Genomic DNA, 14,330 nt, shown 5'->3' on the forward strand with positions numbered 1-14,330 from the left:
CATACTACAAAAAACACACTCATTCAACTATGCACTCCGAGGATGCCTATTTCCTCGATAAAATCAAAGGTTTCCAGAAATCGCCACAAGTGTAACATGCTATATAAATGATGCAATAAGACTCCATAGAAACCGGTCCTACGTTGCTTGAGTTCCAGCACAGGAAGGTCCTTGGCCTGGCAGTTCGGAGTGAACAAAGTCAAGACTGATTTGCATGTAGCTGGGTCCAAACTGAGGTGACATGGTTTGCAAAATAACTATGGACTGGGTTGTGGCAATAAATAATTACCAGTGACTGAGATTAATTCAAGGATTCCATCCATCACTTTTTGTATACTTTAACTACAAAAGAGGCACAAATGTTTCCACCCTAAATTATGGTTTCGACTTTCAACTAAACACACTTCTATGTTACAACTTTTAATGCTGAGACATAGCTCTGGCTTACTAAATTAAGCATTTTATTATGTTACATAACAATTTCACTGAGGAAGGTAAAACCGTTCATTCCTCCACCTGACTTCAAGATAGCAATACAATCCCTAGTCATCTCCATGCTTGAATATGGCTACACAACATTAACAGGCCTGCCTAAATCAAGAACACCACCACTCAAGGCAACACTCAATGCAGCAATGAGACTGATAACAAGCAGGAAACATGTTGGCCACATTACTCTTGCTCTAAAGTATCTCAGCTGGCTGCAATTAGCTAGAAAAGAGCTAAAAATAGCTTCCCAATCACATAAAGGCCTGTACTACGATGAAAAAGACCAAAAATGTGAACTGTGTGATGGCTAGTTATTGAGGCACGTGTGTTTTGAGAATATTTGTAATGTAACAGACCACCTTCAGGTTTATGGTTTTTGCTTATGTACAACTCTCTAGTACCCTAGGGTCATGTTTGCGCCTTATAAACTCTTCAACCAAATAAGGTAGCTGGGGAGCCACTAGTAACTTGCGCGCTGCTCGTGGGAGAAGCCTATTTTAAGGCTTTGTGTAGCTTGGCAATGCTTTCCAACACATGCTCTGTGCTCTTACTCTTAAATCTTTAAGTATTCGGGCCAGCTAGAAGGATTCTGATCAGCCGGATTAACCCACCACTAAGAAGGTGGCTTCACATTCAAAACAATTTTCATTTACCCGAAAGTTCTCATCTGTTCCTATTGGCATCTTCTCAACAAAAAACAAAATAGCAATATGATCTCATCTGAACATATGAAAATACTTTTTGATCAAAATAACTGAATGTACACAAAAAGGTGCATGAATCTAGGATTAGCCTTATATAACAAAGACGTTAGTTTCTATACAAGGGCCCTGGAGGCAAGCATACATACGTTAGGTCTCAGGATAAACGCTGCAATCGCATTTCTTCCACTCACCTTGACCAATGGAGCGACTTGCAAAGTTGTACATTTGCATTGCGATGGCAAAGTCTTCCAGGTTGTTCAGAAACTGGAAAAAGGATCTAAATTCATCAAATGTAATTCCCTGTGGGTAAGAACCAAACAAAATGTATCTTTTGAGTCATTTATTTAAAAAACAAGTACAGCACACAAAACAGTTGAAACAGTGAATGTTTCCCTACTTAAAATTTTAAAAAAGTTCTCAAATGTGTAGCAATTTGGGATATAAAGGGAAAATGGCTGATTTGTTTTCCACTGGTACGTCTATCAACTAATACTATTTTAATTTCTATATTTTTCTCAGGTGCAAAGCAGGTTGAAGACATTTTATTTTCTTGGCAACGTCTGGTGAATACATTTTCTTTTCTTGGCATGAGTGTACCTTCATTGAGTTTTTCACAATATCTTGCTTTTAGAAATGTTCAATGTTGGGTAATATAATGTCAATTAAAAAATGAATATAAACTATCTTTCATGAAACTATGTTAAATCTGTTGATCCTTCAGTGTACAGACTAAGAAGTCATACGTTACCCAGCAGAAGAAGTCCAATGTTTGTGCAGTGTTAAAAGGTGTACAAAAACATTTTAACATAAAACGCAGATATTTGACATTGAGTAAACCAACTATCAGAGGGAATCGAAATGGCTAGACCCAGTTGCATAAAGGTCAGAATTAGAGCATGGCAGTTGTACCAACTTTCATTTTTCAAAGGTTATATGGGCAAAAAAAAGGTTTGGCTCTTATAGAAGCAGTGGCAATTCAGTTGTGGAAAGCTTGCACACTGTTTTAAAAAGGCTACTTTTACAGGCCTAGCTAGAAAGCGCCTAAAAACTTAATTTCCATGATATTATAGTAGGTAGTGAAATGAAAAACATTTGTCAAATTTACTTTTGCAGTACAAACGTCACCAGTTAAAACCTGTCTGCTCAGTGTGATTAATGCTGGGTCTACCTACAAAGAATTTTAATTGGATTCCCTGCAATGTCAGAGAGCTGATTGTGATGTGAACTTCCTGCATAATGTGTATCTCACTCTGGTAAAAAGGTTTTCTGACTCACAGCCTCCCAATGTAAACCTTCTACAAGACAGGACTTAGGGAAAGTACCCAAAGAGGAAATACAAGTCAGCTTTGCACTCAGTTTAGCAGACACTTGGTAAAGCAAGGGTGGTAGGTTGAGAGGTCAGGCACACCAACAAACAGTTGAGAAAGGAGAACCTCTGCATTACTCCTCTTTGAGAAGGAGGGCCACCTGAGTTATTTTGAGACCTCACTCTAAGGGGAGGGCATAAATGGGCGACTATGGCAGGGGATTCTCTTTGATCAAGAGACAGCTGCCCTTAATTTGCATGGGGTAACTTCAGAGTGGGCAGAGAGCTCAGTGAATGGATAATGGTACACCCTCCCCATAGCGGTCTTGTAAAACTAAAGAATAGCGTTCTCTGGGATAGTTTCTGCTAAATGATGTAGGATGTACGAAAGGAAGTGCTGCATATGATAGATGTGTCTGGCCCGCAAGATGAAGTCATTTTACAATTAGGAACTTCAGTGACAGGTGCTTTGATCAAGAAGTGGGTGAAGTAGGAAAGCATATGGCGTTTTCATAAGACCTGCAGGTGTAAAAAAAAAAAAAAAAATTTTTGCTAGTACCCTTTTGAAGTTTCTAAGTACTCCAAAATATAGCATTATACATATGAATAAACCGCACTGCTCCCTAGAGGTGGAAAGTGATGAAACAAAACTTTAGTAGGGATTCAAAAGCGAGCATGGTAAATTAATTTTTCGTTCTGTGCCGAGGTATTCTTGGAAGGCACATGAACTAACGAAACCACCATTCAAGGGGTCTCCTCAGGATGTTAACAAAAGAACTAAGTTCATTTGTATGGCATACTACAATAAACAAACACTGTCAAAGCCAGCAGATCTGGGCTTTGCTAGCTGGTGCAAGGGGGATGTTTTTGAAGTTTTAATGCAAGCATATGACACACAAAAAGAAGAAAAAAACAAAAAGAAAACATGCTGCCTTCTAAACGAAGTGGCCATATACTTGCAATGAAATTGATTAAAAAAGAATAATTCATACACTTTTGAGGTATCAGTGCAGATGCTTCGTAGCAGACAGGTATAGCCACCCTAACAGCATCTGGCTAGAGGGGGTTCTCTTAATTCACTACAACAGAGTGTTTAGTAGCAAAGAATGCTCAGACCCCCTCCGATTGAAGCAGAATGATGTGAATGGCCAGCGACCCACAAACTGCTCTAGAACCACTGCATGGATGGGCTTTCACCATGGAAGCAGGTTACATTTTGCGAAAATATTGAACTGGCACACAGACAACACAAGACCAATTTGGAAATTACAGACCGTGCTATGGATGAAAGCATTACATTTCTCCTTAGATTTACTTTTCTTGATTTTTCTTTCGTCTTCCAACGTACCATTTATTTGAAATAACTTTTTATGAAAAGCCTTTTGCCTGAAATGAGGAGCCGAGTCTTATTTTATACAATAAAGGACCACTGTGCCCAAGAGAATAATACATACTCCGTTTCTTTTTGTTTTAGAATGCAGCCCGGAATGTAATAGTTTGCATTATTGTAGGGTCCAGGAGATGATTTACCCATAGTTTATGGCTCTCTCTGAATTAAGAATGGGCAAAAAGAATGATCTTGTGGTATGAGAGGGTTACACAAGTTATAAAACAAGGAATACAAATAATTTTGGACACTATTACGCGCCCTGGTAAATATCTCGGTGCTTAAAGTAAACACCTTTTACTGCTGTGCCATTAATATGAACTTGTGAAGGTGGTAACATGTACATGTTTAAGTAGAAGGATTGCAGTGGAGGTACAGCAATAACAATATAACACAACACCACAGAACATTAATACATCAGCAACGCACCGCAGCACACTAACACAACACCGCTACAATCAAATTACTTACAAAAACACTAATACAACAAAACACAAAAGCAAAAACAACACATCACCTTAAAACATCACAATTAGCATACCCACACAAAACAAAGACCACAGAGCAAGAACATACCAACAGAATACAATAATATGCCAAAGCAAAAAAAAGAAATAGAAGACGCTGCAATTGTGGTAGGCTGCATTTTCTGAGCTTTGCTGTTCTGTTGTGTATTACTTAACTGTGAGTTTGTATTATATTGTATTGTTAATTTAATTTGTTGTGTTGCTGCTTTTTCCTGTGGAGTTCTTGAAGTACTTCCAGTCTAATCAGTATCTCCGTCTCCAGCAGAGTCATCCTTGTGAAGTGCCTCAAGCATGTACCTTGTAAATATTGCTCCTCAACACTTATCTGGCCTTTCTGGCTAACACCCTGGAATCCTAGAAGACTAGATATCATAGGTCCATCTCAGACTTCAGGGAGAGATGCTCAAAGTTCTCAACTTGTCTCACTGCCTTTCACAGGTTCATCTGTAGATGCAGGATAATTGGTTCTGCATAAAACAATTTAATCATACTCCTTAGCCCTGGCAATCCAGCATCCTTTCCTCTACCAGGATTGAGGAACTGAGCACTTCACAAATCCCATAACTTAGGGGTGCTCTTTGATAGTGATCTATCATTTACCCCCCAGATATATACAATTTAGTACAACTGCCTTAGGCATTGCTCCACTGCTCTTAGAAAATTGCTCTAATCCAGGCTGCAGTAGTGGTAGGCTTGGATCACTGCAGCAGCTTTAACACTGGTCTTCCCAGTACACGGCTCTCAAAACTCCAGAGTCACACCTATGCAACTGACCTAATGTTAGTCTCACAAGACACGATCAAATTACACCTGCCCTCAGATTCCGCCATTCACTTCCAATAAATGAAAGAACGACATTTGAAACTCTTTTCCTCAAAAGCAAAGCACTTCTTGGCAACTCAATAAATTATCTTGCAACTGTGTCAACTGAGCAAGCGTCTCTCGTCCACTAGCTAGCGCCTACTGTCGATCTGACAGTTTAGATGTAAGAAATATGGTGGCTGCTCTCTCCATGTCATTGCAACACTTTACTTTGCAATGGATTACTAAACAAATGACTAGCAACAATCCAGACTATTTCTGAAGACCTGCCTCTTTACCCGGTCATTGAAATAATCAGTTTTCATTCCAAACAGCCTTCTCCAGCTGGATCCTTAAGTCTTGACTAGTGAAATGCCCTAGAATGTCTTTGCCTTCCTCAACCAAGGTTTCATGGCCACTGCTCTACTTCAAAGCATTACCATTCTGCTGGGGACAGTCAGCAGTGGGCGCCGTCCGCCGCGGTCCACCCTTGCCAGATGACCAGGTTTCCACCACTGCATTCTTGCGAAGATATTATTGCAACTCACCACCCTCTCTTGCACGTAGTCTACACAAAGCACTCGGGAGCCTCGACAAGAGGTTACAATTTATAAAAATCTCAAGTAACAAGAAAAACAAGCATTGGCATAGCCAATAGGTCTCGCCTTTGGGACCTTATAAGTGTTTAACCATGCAACAGTTGATGTTTTTTTTTTTTTTTTTATATTTTTATTGAGTTTCAAAAAGTTTTTCCCTTACATCCATCAATAATCCATCGTTCCACAGCATAATACAGTATATTACTTTTAAAAAGTAACCCTACAAACAATGTTAATTCAACCAATATTCACATTATATTATATCTCTTTACATGTAAATGTGATCACCTATATCATAACGATATTTAAGCAAACAAACAATCCGACATCCTTAGCTTAACCTCATTCCCTGCTTCCATAATCTTACAGGCTCCCAAATTTTTAATCCAAGCTGCCTCTTCTTTTTACCCTTACGTGCATAGATTGCTTTTTCTATATTATAAGCAGACAATAAACTTGCCAACCACTGATGCATGTCCGGAGGACTTACATCTAACCAAGCCCTGGCAATCATTAATCTATATACTGCCATTGCTATGAAAAGGAATTCGCGATGTGGAACCGATGGGTCTGTACTAATCCCAAGTAATACTAAAGTTGGTGAAAGCACAATTCTAATGCCTAAGTGTGTTGCTAAAAAGATTTCCAGGTCCCGTTTTAATGTATATAACTGAGGACAAGATGCAAATATGTGTATAATATCCGCTCCAACGGAGTTGCATCTTGCACAGCTCGTCCCACTGGTACCTCCCCATTGTTGAATTCTAGCAGGAGTATAATACAGAGCATATATAGTTTTATAATGCTGGGCCTGAAGTGGGGCTGAACACAAAACAGTATATCCCAAAGTCAATGATTCCTGAAAAAGTCCCTCCTCAATAGGGAGCTTCTCCACCCACTTCTTGGCAAACTTATCAATATCGTCTGCTTTGGTTTCTACTAATGTTGCATAAAAGCCACGTATTGTACAACCCTGCCCTCTGCTTATTTTGTCCAATATTAGATTATTCCCGAACCCGGCAGGCCCCCCTTTCTTGGTATTCAGAAAACTCCTAATTTGGAGATATTTAAAAAAATTACTAGTGTCCAACTGATACTTAGTTCTTAAGACCCCAAACTGTACAATGCCCTCTTGTTCCAACATGTCCCCTATCTGCACTATCCCTTTACTCATCCATTCTGCCATAACATTATCTGCGAAAATCATTTCTGGGAACGATTTATTCCGATATAATCGAGTGTATCTGTTTATCCTGCCCATGCCAAATTTCTTCCTAAATGCATTCCAAATCTTAATAACTGCGTTGAGAGTCTTGAACCTAGTCCTCTTGTAATATGAGAAATCAATACAGTTCAACAAACAATTTCCAACGTCTTCACCAAAAACCACTGCATAGATATCCATGGAGCTATTAATATCCCAACAGACGTGTAGCCCCCCCCCAATTAAACCCTGCATATGTTGTAAAACTGCGGCCCAATAGTACAACCTAAAATCTGGTGCACCCCATCCGCCCCTTTCTCTAGGGAGTGAAATAAATTTGTATGCCCTACGTGTTTTCCCCTGAGCCCAAATAAATCTATTCAAAATTAACTCTAATGCATGAAACCACCTACCCTCAAAAAACAAAGGTATAGACCTAAAAAAGTACAGAAATTTAGGCAGTATTAACATCTTAATTACATTTGTGCACCCAACCAAAGATAAATGAAGATTATTCATTCGTTCCAGATCTACTCGTACAGTTGCCATAAGAGGGGCCATATTCTGCTCTACCACATTCTCCACCTCTGCAGAAATCTGAACCCCAAGATATACTGCTGATTTTACAACTCGAATGTCCAAACACTGCGTATACTGATTCTTAACGATCTGTGTCTTAGTACTATTGATTTTGTACCCTGACAGCTGTCCAAAATAATGGGCCTCAGCTTCCACCTCCTTAATAGCCCCCGCTGGATTAGATGTTATAATAGCTACATCGTCTGCGTACGCCAAGATTTTACAGGCTCTACCATTTATTGAAACTACAGGTATCTCAACATTGGCCTCTAATTTACGTAAATATGGGTCAATAAAGAGGGCAAATAATAATGGGGATGACGGGCAACCCTGTCTCGTCCCTCTGCTTATCCTAAATGTTGAGGAATACCCTCTATTGACTCTTATCCTAGCTTCAGGGTTCCTATATAATGTCTGTATTGCTCGTATATACCCCTCCCCTATATCAAACCATCTCATGATTGCCCACAGGTAATCCCAGGAAACCCTATCAAACGCCTTCTCTGCGTCTAAGAATAAGGCTGCCATAGGGTTTCCCAGGACCACCGTTGCATCAAATAATGTGATCAACCGCCTGATGTGATGGGTGGTGCCCTTCCCCGGAATAAACCCGTGCTGTGTTGAGCAAGATGGCCACCGACTGACTGCAGTATACAGTCGCTCCGTAACCACCCTCCTTGAAATGCCCACAACAAGGGGAAAAGAAGATAAACTACAAGAATGTTGGTATGAATAACAAAATAAAACTCTCCTACCTGAGTCTCGAGATTTTGGCTCTTCGGTGGGTCTCTAAGACTAGGGCAGTACTCGGCAGCGGACTGCTCCCTTTCCGACGTGAGAACCGGCTGGGGAGATTCGAAAGGAAGATGCCTCCCAAAGCATCCAAATCCGCGAGAGACATCGGGGCAGTTAAGCGCTCACACCCTCCAGCAGCTGATGGAAAAGGAAAAGGTAACTCTGTAAAGGAGAAAGGCAAGGAGGTTTCGTTGTTCGCCGGCCGCCCGTCCTCGCTGCTTCACAAGGATCTGAAACCGACAGATGCAGGGGTGGCGAATGGCGGCGTTAGCGAGGAGATTGTCACGTTCAAAGGAGGTGCTCCAGGAAAGGACCCGACTCTTAGACAGCCGTCGGTCAAGGAATTGTTCGCAGAGAAGGTCTTGGAGCCCGCGGATTCCCAGGTACCGACTGTACTACAGGGAGCAACAGGGCCGGTAGACTCGGAGTCGACCCGGCAGCAACGGCAGAGACAGAACAAGCAGGGTGATGCAGAGGTGGAAGCAGAGACGTGCGCGGGCGAGGAGATGGATTCAGGAAAGCGGAGCAACTCCCCTGTTCAAAAACTAAGTAAGGCAGTACTTAAAACGGGGACTGCTGGGGTGCTAACTGGGGACATAACACCAGGAGGCCTAGCAACTAAGAGTATCCCTGGGAGTGTGGTCCCAGCAACACCCGATGGGGAGTGCTTTTTTTCACTAAATGAGGATACTGAGGATACTGAGTCAGATTCCTTCCCTTCTAGTGAGCTGGGTGAGGGAAGTCAAGACGTAAGCTCTGCTTCAGGTACTGATTCAGACCACGTAGAGAAATCCTCAGTTCAGAAGGCGCCCCCAGGTCATGCTAAACCCCAGAGAGTGAGAAGGCGAGCTAAAACAGACTCCCTAAATAGCCCTTTACTACAAGCAACTGATCCTAAGCTGTGCTGGGATTATTCTGCAACGGCTTCACTATATCAGGAAGAGGAGGATGTGGGGGGGGCCAAGGAGGTGGTGAATGAGGGCGCCTCTACTTCAGTACCCTCATTGGGGTTATTGTACAAGACTCTTATTCAGATGCAAGCAGAGGCAAGAACTGAAAGCCGAAGAGCTAAGGTGGCGACAAAAAAGTTACAGAGCTCCATGCGGAAAATGAATAAAGTATATGGTGAATTGGCGGATAGGGTATCGCATGTGGAGGAGCGTACAGCTAGTCTAGAGGATGATGTTTCTCGATGGCAGACCTTCAAGGAATCACAGGAAAAGATGTCAGAAGACATAAGGTGGAAACTGGAAGACTATGAAAATCGGCAGCGACAGAACAACATTAGACTATTAGGGGTTGCCGAAGGACTTGAGGGAGAGAATATAAGAGCTTATGTAACAAGTTTGTTAAGGGGGGCTTTTCCAGATGTCACTAAATGGGATTGGGAGAGCGAGGTGCAGAGGGCTCACCGATTCCCATTGATACAAAGGAAGACATATGGGGGGTCACAGGATCAAAAACCTAGGGCTATCCTTATATATATGGGAAATTTCTTGGCTAGGCAAGAGATTTTGAATAAGGCAAAACCAGAGGCAAGGAGAAGTTTTGAGGGGGCCTCGTTTTTCGCAAGGCCTGACTTTTGTCACGTCACGGTGGAGAGGAGGTGGCGTCTTAGACAACTGATAGCTCCAATACAGAAGTTGGGTTATGAAGCATTTTTACTTTATCCTGCTAGACTCAAGGTCATTGTCAATGGGAACATTAAGATGTTTACCTCTGAGATAAAAGCCCAGCTATATATCGATGAGCTCAAGGGGAAGAAGGAGGGGTAGGGGATCATTGATATTCTGTCTTATTTAGGAATCGTAGGGTTTGGCACTCTCTTAACACTTTAATACTTTAATACTTTAATTTAAGTTTTGTGTATCGATTTGACGGTGTTATTTGAGGCTGGTATTATTATTATTCTGGGTGAGATAGAGAGAGGGAGAAAGTAGGATTATGAACTAGGAGGGCTGGGTGGGGAGGAGTGGGGAGGAGTGACATGCCTGCTGTTATCAGGCGACCACACATAGGTCAGGATTGACCTATTTGCCTGTAGTTGGGGGGGTGGGGGTGGGGGGGCAGTGGTTCGTGGAAGGAAGGGAGGGTCAAGGGGAGGGGGGGGGGGTCAGTTTTGTAAGTTAAGCATTGTTCACAGCATCCTTTACAGTATATATCACATTGTAGATTCACAAATATCAATGAATGTTTATCTTTCTCACCTTAAACTATTGGTCTTTCTAAGTAGGGGTCTGTTCGACGTATTTTAATGTCATGTAGATTTGCTTCAATTAATATATGTGGGCTGAATGATGTTAACAAAAGATTGAGAGTGGCTGCTTTAATCAAAACTCTCCGGGTTGATATTTTGTGTCTCCAAGAAACACATATCGAGGGAGGAAAGGGGTATCTTCTGGAGCAATTGGGGTTCCATTTGTTGGCATCTTCTAAGCAGGGAACTAAAACAAGGGGAGTCGCAATCCTAGCCAAAGACAGGGATGCTGTAGTAAACAGGAAAAAAGAGGATCAAGGGGGAAGATGGGCACTGGTGGAAATGATATATAAAGGAACAAAGTGTACGGTAGTTACATTATATGGTTCCACCGAGGATGACCCTGAGGTCTTCCAGTTTTTAGATACTGAGCTGGCTCAATGGCCAGAACCCATAATATGTTGTGGCGACTTTAATATACACGATCCAGGCAGTTCATTTGCACAGGGAGGGGGAAGATACATTGGTAGAAAGAAGAAGATGCATAGAGCCCTATCAGATATGACGCACCATAACTCCCTAATTGAACCATGGGTTAAGCTATATCCCCATAGGGAAGGCAGTACTTTCTACTCTGCGCCACATCAAGTTATGGTTCGACTCGATTATTTTTTAATCTCCAGCTCCCTTAGTTCAGGATTATCGATGGAAAAGCAACCTAGGATTGTTTCAGACCATAACCCCCTGATCCTAGAAGTGAATATAGGGCAGACTCAAAGGAACGGCTCACAGTGGACGTTTGAGAGAGCAGTATTAAAAGATGAAGGATATAGACAGCATATGAGCATTTGGATAGAGAGCTTTTGGGCAACAAACCGAGGAACAGCATCCCCAGGAATGGTCTGGGATACGTTTAAAGCTGGCATCAGAGGGGAGACTCTTAGCTATACTGGTTACAAACGCAAGGTTGATAAAACGAGAGTAGATGACTTGATTAAGGAGCTGGGGGATTTAGAGAATGAGCTGATACAGGGAATTTGTTTAAAATTACCTTTAGATGATCTTCTGCTTAAGATTATGCTGATTAAATCTGAAACTATGGAGAGTATTGCAACAAAAACAGTAGTTAACTACTTAACAAGGAAAGAAAATTCATATGAATTAAGTGAGAAGGTGGGGCACATATTAGCCGTTCGTACAAGACAGAAAATAGCTGCGGCAGATATCAAGGAGATTACAGACGGGCAGGGTAATCTGGTTACAGATCCTGATGCCGTTAGAGAAATCTTTAGGCAATTCTACTCAGATTTGTATTCAAGAGAGGGGGGTACTCATTTAACTGATGCTGACGTTGAAGGGTATACTAGAAATATAGCTTCACCTAAATTATCGCAGGAAGAGAGATTGGCGTTAGATTCACCTTTACAGATCGATGAAGTGAAAATAGCATTGAATGAGCTACCTTCAGGTAAGGCAGCGGGTCCTGACCAAATCCCACTTGAGTTTTACAAGGTATTTCAACATATTATAATTAACGATTTTTTTAATATTCTGAGGTTAGCACAGGGTGGGGAATCAATTCCAGACTCATGGGGGGGAGCAGATATCATAGTAATCCTCAAGAAAGGAAAGTCCTCGTTACTCCCCAGCTCCTACAGACCAATCACGTTAATAAATGCAGACGTTAAGATATTTTCTAAGATTATGGCTAAAAGACTTGGTAGAGTTATTGAAAATATAGTTAGCTCAATGCAACAGTTGATGTTGTTGCACCAAGGATATTGTGCTGCATAACTAAATACCTATAAGGTCCCAAAAGTGAGACCTATTGGCTATGCCAATGCTTGTTCTTCAAAGGTGCCCTAGCTCCTCAATATTTTGTAGGACTTCCTCTGGTTCTGTGGAACCCCCCTCCCCCCCATCAAATCGTAAGCCACAACATACACCTAACACCACTTCTAGCTCTCCGTTCTTTTCAGCTTAGCAGTTACAAGCACATTGACGATACCCAGATCATCTCAACACCCCGAAAAACCCTCACGCCTTGGCAACGCGGCCTGGGTGAACGCCTCATGGTGGCAGACAACAGGAAACGACAGAACGGTCTCAAAATTAAACCTTCCAAAACTGAGATCTTCCTTTGTGGGCCATGGACCTCAGGGGTTTAACCTTTGAGGTATCTTGTGCTATAGAAAACTGCAAAATATACAGATTTGAACACCAAGGCATAGTTTGGTTGAATTTTATTTTAGATTTTCCCTGCTTTCACAAAGCAACCATAACTCCGCCTGAACCTCTTAACCTCCACAAGCAGGGTGCAAGCCCAAGGTGGACCGGACAGGATACAAACACAGGGTCTACATTCCGAATATCAGGGGAGTATGTAGTACCTTATATAAGTGCATAAAGTACATTTCCATGCAAAATGTTCTCATATATTGTAAGGGCAAAAACAAGTTGGATTGTAGAACAGATATATTTTTGTATTCTTCTTTATAGCTTAGAAGTATTTATAGCATTGTTATGGCTCTGCCTACACAGGTTTCACCCATCCACCATGTTACACCGAGGGCTTTCAAAGCAAGTCAATGACATTTTCTGCAGTTAACTTTATAAAAGGTCCTGTTGTTTTATGTAATGTGTTGATATAGCGATGCCCGGTTTGTATAACTACATTATCTGATTCTAGAGTCAAGAGGGAAAGTGATCATGCAGTCAGCACAAGCAAATGTGCTCGATTAGTGCCTGTAAGAGCAATGTCGGAGGAACATAGTATTCTGACTAAGACAGACAGGCAATCTTTCTCACGAGTCAGGGCCTAGATGTTGCATGTCCTCAGACCACATTCAGCAACCCACTAAGCTGTCCTGCATGCGAGCTCTGAACGTGACTAAGTGCCAATGGGCAGTAGTACAGCAGCACTGCCTATCTCTAAATCCAAGGTCCAGCTCCCACTCTTAGAACATCCTGCTCCATCGTGGGAACTGAGAACCCGCCTGTGGCGCCGCAATGCGAGGGACCGTTCCCCCTTCAGGATTGAATATCTCTCACAGTTCCAAAACTACAGCAAACGCTGTGCTTCAAAACCAGGAGGGAAGAAAAGCAGACTACTAAAGAAGATTCATCATAGTCACCTGTGCACCAAACACCTTTTCTAAGAGACCACAGAACAGAGCAACAGCTGTGGGAACAGATTTTCCACTGGGAGATGCGGACCTTTCAGTCAGCAACTTCAATACTCCACACAAAAGTTCATGATCAGGTCAAGCTGAAGGCAGGTTCACTATGACTGCTGTGGCATCTCTCCATGATGTTCAACAATGAGACAGTCCTCAGCTCGCTTTATCCTCGCCAGTGTATTGTACTGGACATGCTCCAGAAGTAAACAAACTTGGCGTGGATAACAGGAACTTACCTCAGTGTTATGGCAAGCTATAGTAAGGGGTCAGGATTTGAATCTGTGCCTTGGTAGAAGGAAACAGTAGTACACCTATGGCAACAGTATCTACCAGGCAGTCACTGTAGGCCATATGCCCTTCATTTGGCACTTACTCCGATGACAGTCTTCAATTTACTTTTTATAGTAACTGAAGTTGCCATAATTCCAAAGGCATTCTGATTACGCTAGTGTAATGAAAAACGTTCCCTTACCTGTCCTTGCACGATTCCAGCATTTCACGTTCCACGAAATTACCCCACGCAACTTCAAGCCTGTTCTGGTAAAACGTTAATCATGGAGCAA

The 14,330-nt window shown here is 42.0% G+C and overlaps 1 protein-coding gene across 7 annotated transcripts in view; it reads right to left on the reverse strand.

The window, feature by feature from the left end:
- MICU3 (mitochondrial calcium uptake 3) overlaps window positions 1-14,330 on the reverse strand; it is a 547,440-nt gene that overhangs the window by 90,697 nt on the left and 442,413 nt on the right. For all 7 annotated transcript variants that reach the window (XM_085642029.1, XM_085642031.1, XM_085642030.1 and 4 more), the window contains one exon: window positions 1,385-1,493. In XM_085642029.1, coding sequence (XP_085498155.1) covers window positions 1,385-1,493 — 109 coding nt within the window. The remainder of the gene's footprint in view (window positions 1-1,384; window positions 1,494-14,330) is intronic.

This window comes from Triturus cristatus, chromosome 2_2 (genome assembly GCF_964204655.1).
Source record: "Triturus cristatus chromosome 2_2, aTriCri1.1, whole genome shotgun sequence".
NCBI classification, from domain to species: Eukaryota; Metazoa; Chordata; class Amphibia; order Caudata; family Salamandridae; genus Triturus; species Triturus cristatus.